General features: G+C 45.5%; 1 protein-coding gene across 1 annotated transcript; it reads right to left on the minus strand.

The window, feature by feature from the left end:
• Positions 1-7,805: 7,805 nt before the first annotated feature.
• colq (collagen-like tail subunit (single strand of homotrimer) of asymmetric acetylcholinesterase) lies at positions 7,806-16,596 on the minus strand. Its single transcript, XM_060053600.1, has 17 exons — positions 16,269-16,596; positions 15,624-15,727; positions 15,275-15,388; positions 14,010-14,054; positions 13,804-13,830; positions 12,656-12,727; positions 12,438-12,500; positions 12,324-12,350; positions 12,157-12,201; positions 11,984-12,019; positions 11,810-11,890; positions 11,602-11,698; positions 10,861-10,988; positions 10,526-10,645; positions 10,281-10,407; positions 10,072-10,174; positions 7,806-9,959 (listed from the first exon to the last, which is right to left on the minus strand). Exons 1-17 carry the CDS (start codon positions 16,360-16,362, stop codon positions 9,890-9,892), a joined length of 1,353 nt encoding a protein of 450 aa, XP_059909583.1. The 5' UTR covers positions 16,363-16,596; the 3' UTR covers positions 7,806-9,889.
• Positions 16,597-19,127: the final 2,531 nt, after the last annotated feature.

The raw sequence follows: 19,127 nt of genomic DNA on the forward strand, positions 1-19,127 counted from the left end.
TTGATCAGCAGAGAAATAGTCCGCCAAAGACGTTGACGTTGCTTAGCAACCGAAGACGCTGGGGTTGAAAAGCCGGACTACTTGAGGAGTGATACCAAAGACGTCGTTATAGGCAAAAAGTCCTTTGTTTTCCTTGACAGCGGTCAATTTATATCTAGCATTCCCCGCGAAGTTGTGAAGAGCCCATGCAAGTGAACGGAGCGTTCCACGGCATTGAGAAGACCCGTGTAATAATCCATAATAATTAAACTCGATTTCTTTTTTTTTTGATAATTGTTTTTTTTAAGTGGTGGGTACAAAATGATTCTTGACGAAATCTGGTGGGGATGCATCCCCGGCGTAATCGACGCCTATGCAGTGATGTAATCTAGCTTGCTTTACTCTGTGCTGGACATCCTGGTTAGGCGAGGCACAATGGATAGCTTAAAAAACAGTGTTTAACGCTAACATTATGCATCCCTGCCCATTTTAAGTGGGTATACTCATCATGCCTTCAGTGTGTCTTGAACAACCACACATAAAAGGTTGCCCATATTATATTGATATTTTATCGTATTTGTCTAAATGCATACTTGACTGTAGATAGATTTGTGAGTGAAGTTACCAACACAATAGATAAAATACAGTGTTTAATACTAACATTATGCATTCCTGCCCATTTTAAGTGGATATGCTGACATCTTTTTACTGGATGAAGTGTGAACATGTGCATCACGTAGACTACAGTACTGTACACAGCCTAACAAACACATTATTGGTTTGTTTGCATTCAGAGACTGACCAGCTGCAATAGCCATCAGGAACCGATAGACCAAGGACGGCTTTGACAGAAGAGGCGAAGCAGAGGCTGTCTGAAGAGGTCTGCGACACCATCCTGGCTCACACCAAAGCGAGGTTCACTTTCACTGGCCACCTTGTGAGTGCTACCTTAGTACAAGGAAATATGTTTGAAAGGTACTGCCATTCATCTCCTGCTGATGCTCTGAATGCCACTGTGGAGGCATATCCCACGCTGAACGGGGCAAAGCTCAAGACGGAACTGTCTCTGATCTATGAGAATCCTGAATCAAGGCTTGCTGTGGTGCACTGGCACTGTACCAGGTTATCATGAGCTACAACCTCCAGGTGACATTCTCTGAGACTGAGTTTGTTGAACATTCTCATAACTACTCCTATGACAACAGCTGAAGCTGAGAGATGTTTCTCAACTTTGAAAATAATTAAGACATTCCTGCGAAATTCAATGGGCCAGGAACGTCTGAATGCACTGGCCATTCTCTCCATGGAGAGGGAACTAGTCCTCAACATACGTGATTTCAATGAGAAAGTCATTGACCGCTTTGCTGCACTGAAAGAGAGACTAGCAAAGTTTCAGTACAAGTAATTTAGTCTCTCTCTCTGTCTCTCTGTCTCTCCCTCTCTGTCTCTGTCTGTCCCCTGAGGATGGACACTGGGTTACAGCGGCCCTCACAACCCCACACCACCTCCCCACCCCTTTGAAGTGTATATTGTGGTAACCCGGTCCTCGGTTGGACCGGGTTCCACGGACAAAACTCGCTTGGCCTTGTGTTTTTAGCCATGGCAGGCATTTATTAACAGTCAACTTAAATAATCAAACAATGAAGGAGACGCGGTCTCTAGGGCCTCCGTGGGCCTCTATGCTCTCTCCTTGCCACGAGCCCTTCCTTCCTGCACCCGACCCGTGCTGTGCTGTGCTGTGCCTCCTTTTAAAATGGCTCCCGTGCTTTCGGCCAGGTGTCCCCCAATCACCCTGATTGGGGTGCCGAAAGGGCTGCTCTCCCTCGCCGGCTGGTGGGTGGGGGTGGTACACCCCGTCCTCCACGGTACCCCGGGCCCGTCCAGGCCGAGGACCACGTGGCGGGATGCCACACTCCTCCACCCTTTGTCCAAGCCCCAGGTAGCCGAGGGACCCGCCCAGGATGGTATCTCACCGGGGCCGGGTGTCTCCGCCGGCTGCGTCCCTCGCGTCGGCTGCGTCGTCTCCGGCAGCCTCGTCTCCGGCAGCCTCGTCTCCCGCCGCCTCGTCTCCCGCCGCTTCGTCTCCCGCCGCTTCGTCTCCCGCCGCTTCGTCTCCCGCTGCGCCGGCGGCGGCTGCCTCTCCTGCCGCGGCGGCGACCGCATCTCTCCTGCCCCGGGACTCTAGTGCCGGGTCCCAAAGCCGACGGAATATCGGGCAATCCCTACCGATTAGGAACGGCACCGGGAGGTGTGGCACGACCCCTGCCCTAGCCGTGAACACCCCCTGTGGTGTCCGGACGACCACGTGGCAGGTCTTGTATGTTCGTGTGTCCCCGTGTACGCATGTCACCTCCATGGGTGACCCTTCCCTTCCCCCCGCCAGGTCAGGCCGGAGGAGGGTGACCAAGCTGCCAGTGTCCACTATGGCCTGCGTCTGTTTGGACATCACCCTCGCAGGTACGGTTGGGCCCCCGGACGCTTCCTTTGCCCAACATGTCGCCAGCATGCAGGGCCGGCCCGTCCCCACGTCCGCGTAGGCTGACGGCACTATCACGTCCCGGTCTCGCGCTGCGGCCTCGTCTCGCGCTGCGGCGGCGGCTTCCCTCGCGGCGGCGGCGGCGTCCCTCGCGGCGGCGGCGGCGTCCCTCGCGGCGGCGGCGGCGTCCCTCGCGGCGGCGGCGGCATCCCTCTCGGCGGCGGCGGCGTCTGTCCCGACCGGGTTCAGCATACTGTCTGGGTGGGGTACTTCCCCGGGGGTCCGTAGTGGGTTCTTCCAGTGCCTGCATTCTCCACCAAGTGTGGTAACCCGGTCCTCGGTTGGACCGGATTCCACGGACAAAACTCGCTTGGCCTTGTGTTTTTAGCCATGGCAGGCATTTATTAACAGTCAACTTAAATAATCAAACAATGAAGGAGACGCGGTGTCTAGGGCCTCCGTGGGCCTCTAGGCTCTCTCCTTGCCACGAGCCCTTCCTTCCTGCACCCGACCCGTGCTGTGCTGTGCTGTGCCTCCTTTTAAAATGGCTCCCCTGCTTTCGGCCAGGTGTCCCCCAATCACCCTGATTGGGGTGCCGAAAGGGCTGCTCTCCCTCGCCGGCTGGTGGGTGGGGGTGGTACACCCCGTCCTCCACGGTACCCCGGGCCCGTCCAGGCCGAGGACCACGTGGCGGGATGCCACAATATTGTGTATAGTTCTCTGCAAACCTATGGCGGCATCATGCCTTCAGTGTGTATATTGTATAGTTCGCTGCAAACCTATGATGCCACCATAGGTTTGCAGAGAACTATACAATATACAAACTGAAGGCATGATGCCTTCAGTGTGTATATTGTATGTAGTTCTCTGCAAACCTATGGTGGTATCATGCCTTCAGTGTGCATATTGTGTATACATGCAGTTCTCTGCAAACCTATGGTGGCATCATGCCTTCAGTGTGTCTTGAACAACCACACATAAAAGGTTGCACATATTATATTGATATTTTATCGTATTTGTCTAAATGCATACTTGACTGTAGATAGATTTATGAGTGAAGTTACCAACACAATAGATTGGCCGTAACACACTCACTCCTTTTAGAATCACATTCTCTCTCACTCTCACTCTCCCTCTCTCACAAACACACATACAGATAGAGACAGAGAGAGATTGTTAACTTGTGTATAATTCCCAATTATTATTGATGTATTTGCACTTTTATTCTTGCTGAATTTTACAAGGCAAATACATTAAGTTAAAACTTAGTTCCCCGGCTCCATTCGTCTTTGTAGGGAAATGTTCTATTTTGTCTTTATTATTTTGTCAGAATGCACCAGAATGCTTCATTGTGTGTAAAAATCACAAAATAATCTTCGGGGGGAGGAGGGCCCCAGACCCCCCTACAGGGGTTTGGTTTACAAACCTTCAGCCCCCCCTAAAATAAAATTCACCAGCCGCCACTGGTTGCGACAGTTTAAAGGCTTATGAAAACCATCTTTCTAGGAAATGCAGAGGACTACTGTGTGGTTTATCTTTTACTGTTGCTGCTATGTGAATGTTGAGGAACCAAGCCTAAGATTTTTACTCTTGTGTACTGTACAATAAGATGTAATAAAAGTGATTCTGATTCTGATTCTGATTCTGGTGTGCTCCTTTGCTGAAAAAATGCAGATGAGAGCATGTTTGAAATGGTAAAGTATACATAAAACATGTCCTTTGTATTAATAATTGACACAAAAATGTGTGTGCATATAACCATACAATGTATCGCATGTAAATTGTAATTCTCTTTTAATTGTTTTTTTTTGGGTAGGTGCAGTGTTAATTGTGCAGTCGATGGGCACATTTTGAGTGCCCAATATGGCCATGACAATAGCGCTGTATATGTCTGCATGAAATGCCTCAAAATAAAATTATGATTTCAGAACCATACTTTGCTACACTTTTGTTGAAGTTATTAATTTAGACAATTGATTATTGATGTTTTTTCTTTAAGTGCTTTTTTCTTACATGACATACATTGCACATACTGTACACATACTGTACGCTTTTGGTGTGTCCGCACCTTTAAGGTGCGGACACACCAAAAGCGTATCCCGCGTACCATGTACGCGCGTAACGCAGCTAAAATGTTGCTTGACCATTTTGTGTCAAAAATGGTCCTACATACGCAGCTACGCGCCTGTGGCTGCGCTGGATTTAGGAGTCCGAGGAAGGAAACCCAAACGCCGCCGTGTCTGGGTGCATGATAGAGCTTGAATCGGGTTGGATTAAATAATCTCGGATATTAACTGATTGGCTATTGCGGCTAAGTATCACGCGTATGAGCGTAAAAAGTTCAATTTTTTGAACTCCTTGCGTACGCGCGTATATATACGCGCGTATATATACGCGCCTCATACGCCCCTAACGCGAGTAAAATGTTGCTTGGTACGCATGATACGCGTGTACGCACCTCATACGCGCGTAAACCAATGCTTCCCTATGGAAAAATTTCAGATTTTATACGCGTGGTACGCGGGTAATGCGTTTGGTGTGGCCGTACCTTTATGCGCCATAACACCAACAGCAGAACGTTTATCCAAATAACAAAGAAGTGTACAAGACTTGCGTTACAGTGTGTGTCATGGTCCGCCCCTTGTTTTCCCATTCACCTGCCTGCCACCCTGATCTCCCCTAATTAACCCAACCACCTTCACCTGTGCTCCCTCTATATAAATCCTCTCTCTCCACTCAGGCCACGTTTATACGTAGCAGGGTAGTTATAGAAACGAATATTTCCGCCCCTCCGTTTTCAAAAATAACATTGTGCACACAACATCGTTTTTGTCGTTTACATCAAAACGCATAAATACGCCGTTGGGACATTATAACTATGCCAAACCTATGGGCGGCAGTGTAGGAAGAAGGATAAAGCCATGCAAGCCAATCAGAATCCTCAGAATCAACAACAACGAATAACACGAGCGTCTTCCTGTAACAAACAAACTGTAAACATAGGGCGCTCATATGACGTTAAGCATTTCCAGGCGCATAATGTGACGTTTCAGAACCTAAAACCCCGTTTCTACCTGTTGACACAACACGTAACCGGCGTTTTCAGAAATCTCCACTTTGGCCGGAGTTTTTAGAAATGATCGTTTTCTGTGACAAAAACTGCGTTTTCGTGTAAATGAGAGGCCAAACCGTGTGAAAATATCTGCGTTTTCCCTTTGTGTAAACGGGGCCTCAGTCTCTGCCAGATCATCTCTCAATACTCACAGAGCTTTCCCGCGACTCCAGAAATGACTCCAGATCCTGCCTGTTACCGAACCCTCGCCTTTCTGACCACCCACCTGTTGTCGAGTCCCCGCCGGCCTGTCTGCTCCCCTGTTTCAGACCCCTCGCCTGCCCGACTACCCGCACGCCGACGGTACCCCCAGTCCGCCTGATTGCCTGCCGGTTCCCGAACTCTTGCCTGTCCCCGTTTACTCTGCCTGCCCGACCCTGATCATCTGTGCGACCAATAAAACCTTTGGACTGCCCTGTCACCATTGTCAGTCTGTGCACTTGGGTTCTCCCCCCCCCCCGTTACAGTGTGTGTAATCTCACACACACACACACACACACGGCTCTCGCACGGTCGTAGCTCATTGTCTCTTTGGCGGGCCACATTCTCTGGGCGGGCAGAGAAAGGAGAGGTAACTTGGCCCCTTATGACGACATATGGGGCCACATTCCAAATCAGTGTGCCTGAGCTTCCATTCTCTCAAAGGCGAGCAGGATATCTAGTGCCCGTTTTCCACTGAACGCAAGTTTTAGCCACTGGGGGACGATAGGCAGGCCAGGGGAAGTGAAATGATAAATGCATGCTGTCTTTGTATTTTCTGTGTCATGCCAGATTACTAAAATATTTTAATGTCTCATCAATCTGTCTCGTTCTTTAACGGTTCGTTCTCACGCATGCGACCCGGGACCCCCACCTTGGTGGATCTTGATCGATTCTTGAGTGGGGTTGGCCATCTTCACAATAGTGTTAAGTTACTGTTAACCCAAGAAAAATCGAATATGCCCAGCAAAAACACAAAGTGAAGTTTCTATGTTGTGTTGATTGATGACTGACTTGCACGATCGTTTGAGAATGAGAACGAGGGAGGAGCTGAGTCTGACTGACTCAGCTGAAAACCGTGCATTCCATGATTCGATTCACCGCTACCGGAAACGCGACTGAACGAACGAAAGATTCTGAACAATTCTTCTTGGCGAACTGACCGACGCAAACTGAATCAACGAAAATAATCATGAAATCCATCACTAATGAGGACCCCAGATAATAAGCAAACTATGACGTCATCGCCCCAACCACCAGGTGGGCAACGTTCGATTTTCGTCTAATTTGTTTTTGTTTGATTAGATTTGTATTATTTTTGTAGCATCCTCCGAGGTGAAACCTGTCTTGGTAAATATAATTACTAACTGTAAATTCAAAAGTATTTTCTGCTCAATCTACAAGGTTTAACAACTGCTGTTGGAGATCGTTTTCGTAGGTGTGGACATGCCGTTAAGTCTGAAAACCGTGTTCTCTTCTGCTCTCTTTAAAATAAGACCTGTTTCTAGATGACTGTTACCTTCAGGTGTTTTTTGCCTATGCTGCTGCTTTGTGCAACCTGCCTGGCCCAAAGCACCCTGCATGCCTGCAGGGTAATAATGCCTGTCATTTGTCCTGACAGCTGACAGCCCTACCTGCTCCCACACATCTCTCTCCTGAACAACGCTCCACACCATTAAACATGCACAGAAATAACAAGCTGGCAAGGGTTCAAGACGATTGGAGAGGTCAAAGTACACATAAACCATGGACCTTTGGTTTCACAAACAACAATTGAGATTATCAGGTTATTAGATTATTAATCTTGTTGTTAAATGAGTCCAAATAAAATTAAGTGGCGATTTAGTGGGGCACCCAGAGGCACCTCTCTGCACTGATCACATTATTGGATGAATAGAGATCTTCCATGGGCATCTGTGAAGACATATTACCCTGATACAGTTTCCAGATGAAATAAATCCTTATAGTCAGTGGGTTGTGCCTAACATTTTTTATCTTTCCTGCACTTGCTGCCCTGTCCCCTGACTGCATGACTTGGGCTTTATAGGCGACCGAGTTGAGTATGCATCATTTGTACGGACAATGCATAAAATACACCAGTAAACGACTATCCTCATTTGACTTAATCCAATTAATCTACTTTAATTGACTCAGTGGTCCTGTGAAAGAAGAATACTAAGCTTGGTTTCTTTGCTTCCTCTGCAAGGGACGGCACGTGTACCTGCTGACAAACCCTCCTGGAACACAGCACACAGGCAAATTGTCTTTGACACATTGAATGCATTTATTTGAATTAGTTTTTCAAACTATCCAAGGTTTAAACTCTTTGACAATGAACCAGGAGGAGCCATCAGTGCATACTGGACTTCATTAAGCAATATGTGGTTACATGCATGTTATGTTTCAACATTGTTGTATACACAGTATAGGACAGTAAGAATAACAAATAGAACATTCAACATATCATGTGATGATTGGCATTTTTTCCATTGGCTATGTGTTGACAAACTATATTCCAAACGGAATAACATACAGTCAGAACTTCAGTGTTTCTCCATAATACCACTAGCTTTGCCCTTGGTAGAGCAAGGTTGTATATTTGTAATACACTGATCACGCTGGTAATAATGCAATAATGAATTTTATGCTAACAGTACATCCCAAAAACTATGGTTGGACAATTTTGAACTCTCCAGCATACAAACATGGTAGCAGAAGCATGCACATACAACAAACTTAACTGTAGAAATATACCATTCATTAGCATGTTGTTACATTCACTTTTAGGCCAGAAGCACTTAAAAAACCTAACCCCCCTCAGCAAAGGGTATTCTTGGCCCTACATCTCATACACTTTTGTTTAATTGTAAAAATAAATAGCTTATATCAGCCCCACTACTGACACTGTGGGTTCCCCAGACACAGAACACTAAATGTATTTAAGTTCACCATTGACATGTTTCTTTGTAACACTATAAGACAGACTGAATGAAGAGGTATCAGGGTAGCGTAATATAGAATGTGGATGCAACAGTGGAAGATAATACATCCCCATCAGCAGCTAGAAACTATTCTGGTCTTGCCTGTGCAGAGGGTAACATTGAGAATGTAACAGTTTCAGGCCTGGACATACAGTATATATATATATATATATATATATATATACACACACATATATATACATAGTATATGCATTGTTGAAGCAGAGGGAAGGACCTCCTCCATTTACATTAAAGCTTATTTCCCCATATTTAACAGTCCAATATGTTCCTCTACTTACATTATCTGCCATTCACAAAGAGTAGCGTGCAGAAGGCCTATTGAACCGACTCATTGAGTCATGTGACCTGATGGTTCCTGAGTAGATCCTGGGTTTGAGAATATGAAGATCAAGTTTACCTTGTGTGCTGCTACCATAACACACTGTAACAACCTGCCCTCTTTGAGGATTCCCAGAGGCCAAGACACTTGAAGCGGGACCCCCCCCCCCCTTATAACAACTTTGTTGTTGGCCATGCATCCACCTGCCCGCCAGTACACATCATCATAATGACTTAAGTCAATCTATGCCTAAAAAGGGTCACTACACATTTCTAATGAAGGATTTTAAGAGGGCACAGGTATGAAGCGTGTCATGGCAATGTTTTAGCGTCAGTATTAGGTTACATGCCTAGAGGCAGCTGTCGCCGGGGCCATCCAAACCCTAGCCTCATGCAAATTCTGTGCATTGTCATTCATTCTATCAGCAGTAGGATAAACAGTATCCTGGTTTCTCCAAGCCTTCCTAATTTCTTTCTTTTAAACAGTACTAAGTCAGGATTAATGAGCCTCCAACCAGGACCCCGTTGCTACAAGGTTTAATGAAACCTTCCACTTCATTCACCCACTTTACCTTGAGGCTGACTGGTCCAATCAGGTGAGGCTGACTGGTCCAATCAGGTGAGGCTGACTGGTCCAATCCGGTGAGGCTGACTGGTCCAATCAGGTGAAGCTGACTGGTCCATTTAGGTGAGGCTAAGTGGTCCAATCAGGTATGGCTTGTAGAATGCTTTTCAGTCCTCACATGTTAAGACTAGTCCTCAACATAGGACTTTTTTTTTCTTTGTTTATGTATGGGCGAAAGGGTGGACTCTGGTCGAGGTCATTCGGACCCCTGCAATCTATGTGGCATGAGAGCAGCAGTACAGAAGAAGTATATATAGTAGTTTCTTTTCTTTTTTTTTGGCTTCATCTTCTTTTTCAGTCTTTTATTTGCAGTATCCTCGTCCTTTTATTGCATCAATATATTCCTGCTTGGTGTTTGGGAACACAACGACTACATTGCTCTGTGTGGCTTTGACCCTTCATGTGAAGTACTTGCAGTTTGTTGAGTCAATAACACAGTGCAGTCTGCACCTTAGACGGCCATACGACCTGCAAACACAAAGAAACACAATGCATGGTTCAGCATTACAACAACAATAGAACACTACATGCTCTTGCATATCTTTGAATGTTTGATTTATTTCTGTTGTAGTACACTCACCCTGGAAGGTATGAATTACATGTCTGGTAGCCAAAGTCTTTTCCATCACACTCCTCAGCCCCCTCATAGCGATAGCCATCCCCACAGAAGGCATGTTTACACTCTGTGTTAAAGTATTGAGAGGTCAACGTTATACCAAAACATTGATAGCATATAGTTTATATATAGCATATATAGCTACTATGGCTCACATAGCAGGGGACACTTACTAACACAGCTGTCTGTGACCACTCTGTTCCCATCGTCACACTCCTCCCCGTTTGGAATCTGTACTATTCCATCGCCACAGTAACCCTCTTCCTCTGGGGCGTTCTCCGTGGACTGGAATGGGGTCAGCTGGGACAAAATACTTTTATTTACTATTTTAAAGACTGAAGAATACAAACAATGACGTGTAGGATAAGAAGATGATATCTTAAATAACCGCACAGAAAGAAAATCCACATCAATGTACCTGAATTGGAATCCAGCCATCCACATCTTTGAAATAGAGAGACCTCTGGTCTTTGCGGAATGCAAAAGCATTGTCAGTTTGAAGACGCTCTAGTTCATCTTGACTGCCAACCACAAATATCTGAAGGGCGAAAGCATGTTGATGGCAAGTCAATAAAATTAATTTGTCTTCATCTCTTCAACATCTGACAATATCTCACTTAAAGTTTCTGTAGGCCTTCACTGATGCTTTGGATTAACGGCTCTTAGGATATTGACCATTGGACATACGGTGGGTATGTAGAAATTGAAAACTGGGCATTCATCTAAACAACAACAAGACCATGGCTTTCTCACCGCTGGCACTCTGGCTTGCTGGCCCCTGGCGCTGTCATCAAAAGGTGAGCTCATGAGAGAGTTGCAACTACATCTCCCAGGAGGCCCTGTAGGGCCGCGCTCTCCTTTCGATCCAACCATATAAAGTCCTTATTAAGTAGATAAAGGAAACAGGTTGTGTAGAAGATCCATTGTTTTTTTAATAGAGGAAGGTTAAAAGATGTTTATCGGCTGAAAATAAACCCCACAAGAGCTCAACAGAATAATAACAACCTTGTAAGAATGTGCAGTGTTGTGTTGTCAGATCTCAAGGTGTAGGCGAGTGTTACAGGATCTGGTGAAGCTTTTGTCCCCTCATCAACAGAAATGTTTAATCATGCTCTTGTCAATCAAGAAGAGATCAGAATATTCTTGATTTTTGTAAAAAAACAAGACAATGACACAAAGTTTACATAACCGTCAGTACACCACATTTTAAAAAATCTGATATGACTCAAGCCTTCAGTTTCAGACTGGAGATTGTGTCAGATTGAATCAAGGCTAAACAAAACCCACTTGTGTTGCACCCTTCACTTGACTAATGTGTGCTTCCTTTTGCTGACATTGAGCGCTACTTGTCGGTTCAAACTGGCGGTGGAAAAGCCTCTCGCTCAAGGCAAGGAACATTTTGTGCCTAGTCACAAACATAGGCCAAACAAATCATCTTCTGCCTCATCAAACCTAAGAAAAGAGTAAAGGCCCTGGACCCATGTGTTAACAGACCTGTAGCTGGGAGACCAGGGGGGCCGGGCTGGCCAGGGGACCCTTGGGGGCCAGCAGGACCTGAAGGGCCCACCCGCCCAAAGTCACCTTTCACTCCCTGAGGCACCCCAATGGAGAAAACACAACAAAGAGACATATTGAAGAAAATAAACGCTAAAGTTGAGGTGTTACAGAAATCGGTATGATACCAAAACAAAGTTGTCCTTACTTGCTTTCCTCGCTTGCCTGGCCGTCCAGTAGGTCCGCGCTTCCCTGACGTGCCAGGTTCCCCCTTGGGACCCATTTCACCCTGAACACAATGCCACACATTTGATCATATAAAGCTCAATGTTTGAACATGTGATGAGTCAAAGTCAGTGGTTTGTCTGAATGTGCGGCTGACCTTCTGCCCAAGCATCCCTGGGAATCCCATCTTTCCCTGCAGACATAAAACGGAGACGAATACAAGATGAATTACCATGTATAGGAGCATTCTCAATGGTTTATTTTTAGGCTATTAGTATTCTGATACAATGCTATCAGATCTATCTAGATTTGGAATTATATTGTTCTCACCTTATCGCCTTTGCTGCCACTCTCCCCGCGATCACCCCGAGAACCCTTATGGAATAGATTGCAATGTTATTTATACAAATATATATTGTAGATTAAACAAAATACTTTTTTAATCTTTATCTGATACCATCTCATAACGTCCTGTTTGTTTGTGCTGCCTCACTTACCTTTTCTCCTTTATATCCTGGTAAACCCTAAAACCAACATAAAACATAATGATGTGAACCATTGTTATAATAAGGCTGTTACTATTTAGTAAGGAAATAACCAAGGTCACACACTTTGGGCCCCATCGGTCCTCTTGCTCCAGATAAACCCATCAGTCCAGTGTCTCCTTTCTCACCCTGACAAATGGAAAAACAGCAGCAATTGAAAAACACTTTCATTCCTGAAATAATCCAGTAATCCACAAGAACACTTATAAAAGGGCTACATCTGTTCTAAACCTAGATCATATTGGATACCAATCAAAATGTCTGCATAAAAAGGACTTACTCACTTTGGGCCCATGTGGGCCGGGCCATCCAACGGGTCCAGGCCGCCCCGGAAGGCCTGGCGGACCGGTCCGGCCCTGAGGGCACACAGGTTACATGACACACGCTAACACTACACTATTTTTACATTTCTCTAGATAGTTTTTCATTCATTAACTAGAAAAACTAAACTATTAAATTTAATTTTAAAAGAGAAATAAAACAAGACTATATTTATTTATTTGCGCTGGGCAGCTGTTGGTTACTTACAATTATACTATATCTGCTTCGGCTAAAGACAAGGTTTCCATATTATCACAGAATGGTAGTAAGATCTTTAAGAATCTATGATACCAAACATAAATCATTTTCTTAAAAGGAATTCAGCTCTTGAGAAGATTCAGAAATGCTAAATCCTCAAAGAACCTATGTGGTAACCACAACCAAAACATTTCTAATTTAGTCTTTCTTCAATCACAAAACAAGAAGATTGTGGTGGAAAGGCCAACAGCTATTGGATATAATAAAGGGCTACCTCCTTATTATACACATCAGACCTGATTCCAGAAGCATGTGTGGAGACAGAGTGAATTTAACAAGCCCTGTCACTCAGCTCTTTAATTAAATGATGGTCTGTATTTAGAACAAGAGCTGGTGCTTGTGGGAAATTAGATGATTTACGAGGCTAAGCACTAAGCTAGATTGCACTGCAGTGCTACCCAGCATGCTCAGCCAGCCCACCAGTCACCAAGCCTCTCCCCACGGACCTCTTCAATGAACAACAAATGACTGATCACAGCCCTGCTTCTCCTCGGACGTTAACTAGGCCAAGAGGCTCTAGTAAAGATGGCTGGATCTCGAGATACTCTCCCTGATAATGAAAACCAAAAGGGCCATCTGTTTCAGTGGAAAGTTATAGGGCTTCTTGGTCTTGTTTTCAGGTCTACTTGTTATTTTGGAGGCAGAGGAAGTTCCGACCATCCTAATGACTGTCAAGGTCTGTGTGTACAATACACAGTATGTGCTGTCAAGGTTGGTTTGTCTTTTAAAATGTCCTAATGCGCATAAGGCCTTCATGCGCACATGAATCAGACACGCCTAGAAGCAGGGGCTCATCTAAGAGCAAATCCACTTAAGTAAGGGAAGACGGAAAGTGATGAATGGGCGATCTCACCTTTTGTCCAGGTCTGCCAAGCTCTCCCTGGAAGATTGGAGGTTGAAGAAGAAAGAAAGGCAGTAGTTATGCAAATTCAAGTACATCGTTTTCCGACAATTTGGACAATGCTTTATTGCTCAATGCGATTTAATCTTCATACCGTTTATATTATTCGTAATAATTTGTGGAAGACACAGGAGGATAACACTCTCTTTCTGACTTACCATCTCTCCTTTGGATCCTCCTATTCCAGGTAGACCAGACGGCCCCTGATGGTGTAATACAGTAGAATGTGTATACATTGTAGAGCAATGCTGCATTAGAATTGGTTTATTTGGCACCAAATCCCCCGACAGAAGATTCATGGCCTTTCCCCTGATGCCTGTTCCTTTAATGCACTTTCAATTAGCAGAGAGCTGAGTTGACTGTATTGATTTTAAAGTGCTTTGCATGAGTCCAGGCCACAGTTGTGTTCAGGTATACTGACGCCCTCGTCCCAATGGTAGCGATCAAGATCAGAGAACGAAGCCGAACACGGCTAACACATCTTAACACATCTTAACCGCGTCGTTTTGTATCGACAACGCTTGCTTGTCAATGGCTAAAATACCCTTTATTCTTGAATTTGTGTTTGGCTTTCAATGCTATTTACGTGACCTGGTATGTGCTTCAGACAAACAAAGTCTTCTGACGGTTTCACAGAATGTGGTGTGGATCAACGGCTGGCCGTGGAAAAAGGCTATTTGTGTCTCACCAAATGCAGAGCGTTAAGGGGTGGCTGTGTTCAGGGGCCTGGAAGAACCCCTGATCTCTGTACTCACATCTCAACAGCACAGAGGAACCCAGATCTCTGTACTCACATCTCAACAGAACAGAGGAACCCTGATCTCTGTACTCACATCTCAACAGAGGAACCCAGATCTCTGTACTCACATCTCAACAGCACAGAGGAACCCTGATCTCTGTACTCACATCTCAACAGCACAGAGGAACCCCTGATCTCTGTACTCACATCTCAACAGAACAGAGGAACCCCTGATCTCTGTACTCACATCTCAACAGAACAGAGGAACCCCTGATCTCTGTACTCACATCTCAACAGGGGAACCCTGAACTCTATACTCACATATCAACAGAACAGAGGAACCCTGATCTCTGTACTCGCATCTAAACAGGGGAACCCTGAACTCTGTACTCACATCTCAACAGAAGAGAGGAACCCTGATCTCTGTACTCGCATCTAAACAGGCGTACCCTGATCTCTGTACTCACATCTCAACAGAACTGATAAACCCTGATCTCTGTACTCACATCTCAAACAGAGGAACCCAGATCTCTGTACTCACATCTCAACAGAACAGTGGAACCCTGATCTCTGTACTCACATCTCAAACAGAGAAAGATCCAGAACTCATTGTAGGGATGAATTCCCTCAGGAAAAAGAGCTTGTTAATAAATAATTATTAAGAACCAATAGGAGAGTTCTTACCTGGGGCCCTGGGGGGCCAGCAGAGCCCGGCGGCCCCAGGACACAGGGGCGTCCCTCCTCCTCCTCTTTGTCTATCTTCCCTCTGTCTCCGTCACCAGATGAGGCGCCTCTCTCCTGGAATAAAGATTAACACTTCATAGTGTATTGTGGAAGAATCATCTTATCAATGTCTGTGTAACACTAAAAGAGATAATTAAATTATATTTTATATCATCCATACCCTCAATATGACCTAAGGATCAAGTGAGGGGGGGGGGGGGGACGAGAGAGGTGGGCAGCTTGGCTTGTACCCAAGGACATATCCACAATCAGATTTCCCACAAGGGCAAGTCACATGACCGCCACTCACATGAGCGTGGCGTCTCCAGAGAGACGGGGGCGGGGGAAAGAGGGGCGGTGGGGGGGGACTCATCAGACAGCATGGGGTGAAGCTCCTCTCGGACGACCGGAGACCTGGACAGTGCATAGTACACACAAACACAACGCAAATGTGTTCAGCTAATGCATATGAATTTGTCTATTTGGCTATCATGGTTCACGGTTACGGCATATACCTACACTGCCTTTTCTATAAATTATGCCTTGAGCAAACAAGCAGGTAGATGACTACTCCTTACACTCAAATACCAATGTTAGACTATAGGGAGGATTAAGGAAGTATGTAAATGTATAAAGTAACAGGTGCAAACTATCAGATAAACAGCAGGGTGGTGTCTCTACTGCTGCTGGAGGAACTGTAGACGGCGCGGTTATTTATAGAGGCATGACCAGCAATTTATGGAGCAACAAGAAAATGAAAACACACCCAAAGACAGTCCTCAATAAAATAAACAAATGATAAATGATCGAATCTTGCAGGAATGCATGCATCAATAAACACACACCACACACACATACATAAACATGGATAAAGAGAGACAGAGAAGCAGACGTACACATATTTGCATGCATGTTGCATTTGTATGAAACAGGCGCGTTTAAAAAGCAGCCTTACCTTCTGGAAGTGCAAGAAGGTCCAAAAATGAGGACCGAGCCAGGACATAACAAAACAAGAGTGGAAGATACAATCCGAGGGTTAGGAAAACCATGCTGCTCAAAAAGAATGGTGTCGCACTTTGTTTATTTAGCCTATCTATTCTAGCCACAGCAAAGGACTTCACTCTCAGGAGACTCTCTTGCTGGCCGCTGTTTCTCCCTCCCTCTTCTCTCTACCGCCTATAGGAAGGGGTCTGCCAGCCAATGCCCATTACATTTTCCCTCTGCATCAGTGTCCTCTAAAATTACGCTTGTCAGCCTGCCAGCTGCTCTGAGTGCCAATATAGGATCATTACTACTGCATAGGGGAGGGCAGAGGGGAGTTGAGGGGGGAGGGGGGCGCTGCTGGTCTCACGTCGGGCCAGCGGTCCGGCTTCACTCGTTTCTTTATACACATGCAGCATGGAATTTGAACAAATGGCTGGACAGAATTAACACAAAACTTCAAAAACGTAATTTAAGACCACATATCGTACATAGTGATTAATTATTGTCATAATGTTTAATATTAGTATGATAATCTTTTTCCTGAAACTGCCAATCAGCTCCAAGATATCTAAGGCCCCGTGCACACGAAGCCGAAACGGGCGAAACCGTTCCGGTTTCGATCTAACCGGTTTCGGATTTTCTCCGTAAAGAGAGTCAAACGAAACCGGGTAGATCTGTAGAAACGCTGTAGTGCACATGCCAGGGCCCAGTTTCCCGAAAGCATCGTTAGCCTAAGTGGATCTTGAAGTGCGTCGTACGAGCATCGTACAGTTTTCACACCGTTTCCCGAAAGCATCGTTGGTAACGAACGTCGTGAAAACGCTCGTAGCTAACGAGTGCTCCAGGGTACTCGTAGGACGCTAAGGGCATCATTAGCCTACTATAGAGTGAACTCATTATTGCATGAGGGTGTCTTCATTCATAAAAAATTTAAACATTCTGGAGTATGCAATAATACAAATTATTATAAAGAGGTCAGAGACTCCGTGCACAGCCCCGCCTTCCCCAGTGAACCAAGAAACCCCGCGCCGTGACGAACGTTTAACACAGGAAACTTGAGATAAGAAGGTGAAATCGCCAGGCGTCGAGTTATGGTACGGCCACACCAAACGCGTTACCCGCGTAACACGCGTATAAAATCGGCAAATTTTCCATAGGGAACCATTGGTTTACGCGCGTATGAGGCGCGTACATGCGTTACATGCGTAAAAGCAACATTTTACTCGCGTTAGGGGCGTATGAGTATACACGCGTGCATATACACGCGTACGCGAGGAGTTCAAAAAATTTAACTTTTTACGCTCATACGCGTGATACTTAGCCGCAATAGCCAATCAGCGTGGAGCTTGACCCGACGTCACTGGCAGAGAGTAGTGACGCTTGCACAGAAGCATACGGCCGACATCTTTCTTTATTCTGGGTGGAAATAGTAACATAGTTACGCCATTAAATGCGTTTATGGAAACATTTTTAGCGAGAAATGTGCATTGTACTTTCATAATGTTCACTCGGTGAATGTGAAGGATGTTTGGTTTGATAGTTATGACGAAGAGTGAACGCTCCGTTCACTTGCATGGACAGAGTCTCTGGTTGCTAAGCAACCTCAACGTCTTGGCGGACTATTTCTCTGCTGATCAACACTACGAATGCTGGAAACACACCAGACACACCATGTGAAGTTATTTAACCCGATTATTGTTATTTATATCCGAGATTATTTAATCTAACCCGATCCAAGCTCTATCATGCACCCAAACACGGCGGCGTTTGGGTTTCCTTCCTCGGACTCCTGAATCCAGCGCAGCCACATGCGCGTAGCTGCGTACGTAGGACCATTTTTGACACAAAATGGTCAAGCAACATTTTAGCTGCGTTAGGGGCGTATGAGCTGCGTATGGTACGCGTTTGGTGTGTTCGTACCATTAGGTGGGAGCCAGTTAGTGTTGGCTCGTTCATTCGCGAACCGGTTCGAATGACTTTAGGACGTACGAACTGAATGGGTTCGTCTTTCTCGTTTGTTCGGTCTTCTCGTTCCTCATTCGATTCACCGGAAAATCGACTGAACGAACAAACGAGTTTCCGGTAGCACTAACTCCACTGAGTCTGACTGACTCAACTGAGAACCGTGCAATGGCATGCATTCCATGATGCGATTCACCGTTACCGGAAACTAGGCTGAATCGCGAACGACTCATGCACGTTCAGTTGAGTTTCCGGTGAATCGATTCGCCGGAAACTCGACTGAACTGGGAGGAGTCGTTCACGAATCGTATGTTCGTTCAGCCTGGTTTCTGGTAGCGGTAAATCGCATCATGGAATGGACCCCATTGCACGGTTCTCAGCTGAGTCAGTCGGACTCAGTGGAGTTAGTGCTACCGGAAACTCGACTGAACGAACGAACAAACAAACGATTCGCGAACGACTCCTCGTGGCGAACTGAATCACGCGAACTGGGTCACGGAAACGAATCATTGAATCCACCACTAGAGCCAGTGGGAGCTGAGCTCCCGTGTGAGAGGTCTGACTGGCTCCCATAAAAGCAGTAAACTCAATTATTCTACTTCATTTAAGAATGCTCGATTCTGATTGGCTGGGAGGGGTGCATTAATCCGGCATATTGCCCGCTGTCTTGTCGGTTCTACTTGATGCTGACTGAGCACAGTAGATCAATACGTCGCTTGTATCGTCTTTATCGTATGTGTTTTATCGTAATTTTGTTATAGCCTACATTTATTGCAAATAAAAATGATTTGGAATAAGGCGTGCATGTTTGATCGATCGTCATTAAAGCGGACTTGATACGAATGTAGCAACTACATTATTAAACTAG

The sequence above is a fragment of the Gadus macrocephalus genome, chromosome 6 (assembly GCF_031168955.1).
Source record: "Gadus macrocephalus chromosome 6, ASM3116895v1".
Classification (NCBI taxonomy): Eukaryota; Metazoa; Chordata; class Actinopteri; order Gadiformes; family Gadidae; genus Gadus; species Gadus macrocephalus.

Excerpts from the sequence above, each read along its gene's own strand:
- colq (XM_060053600.1), bottom strand. The coding sequence starts at position 16,362 with ATGGTTTTCCTAACCCTCGGATTGTATCTTCCACTCTTGTTTTGTTAT. Across the intron at positions 11,699-11,809 it reads CAGGCAAGCGAGGAAAGCAA|GGAGTGAAAGGTGACTTTGG; the intron begins GTAAGGACAACT and ends GGGGTGCCTCAG. Across the intron at positions 10,646-10,860 it reads AGCAAGCCAGAGTGCCAGCG|ATATTTGTGGTTGGCAGTCA; the intron begins GTGAGAAAGCCA and ends TTCGCCCTTCAG.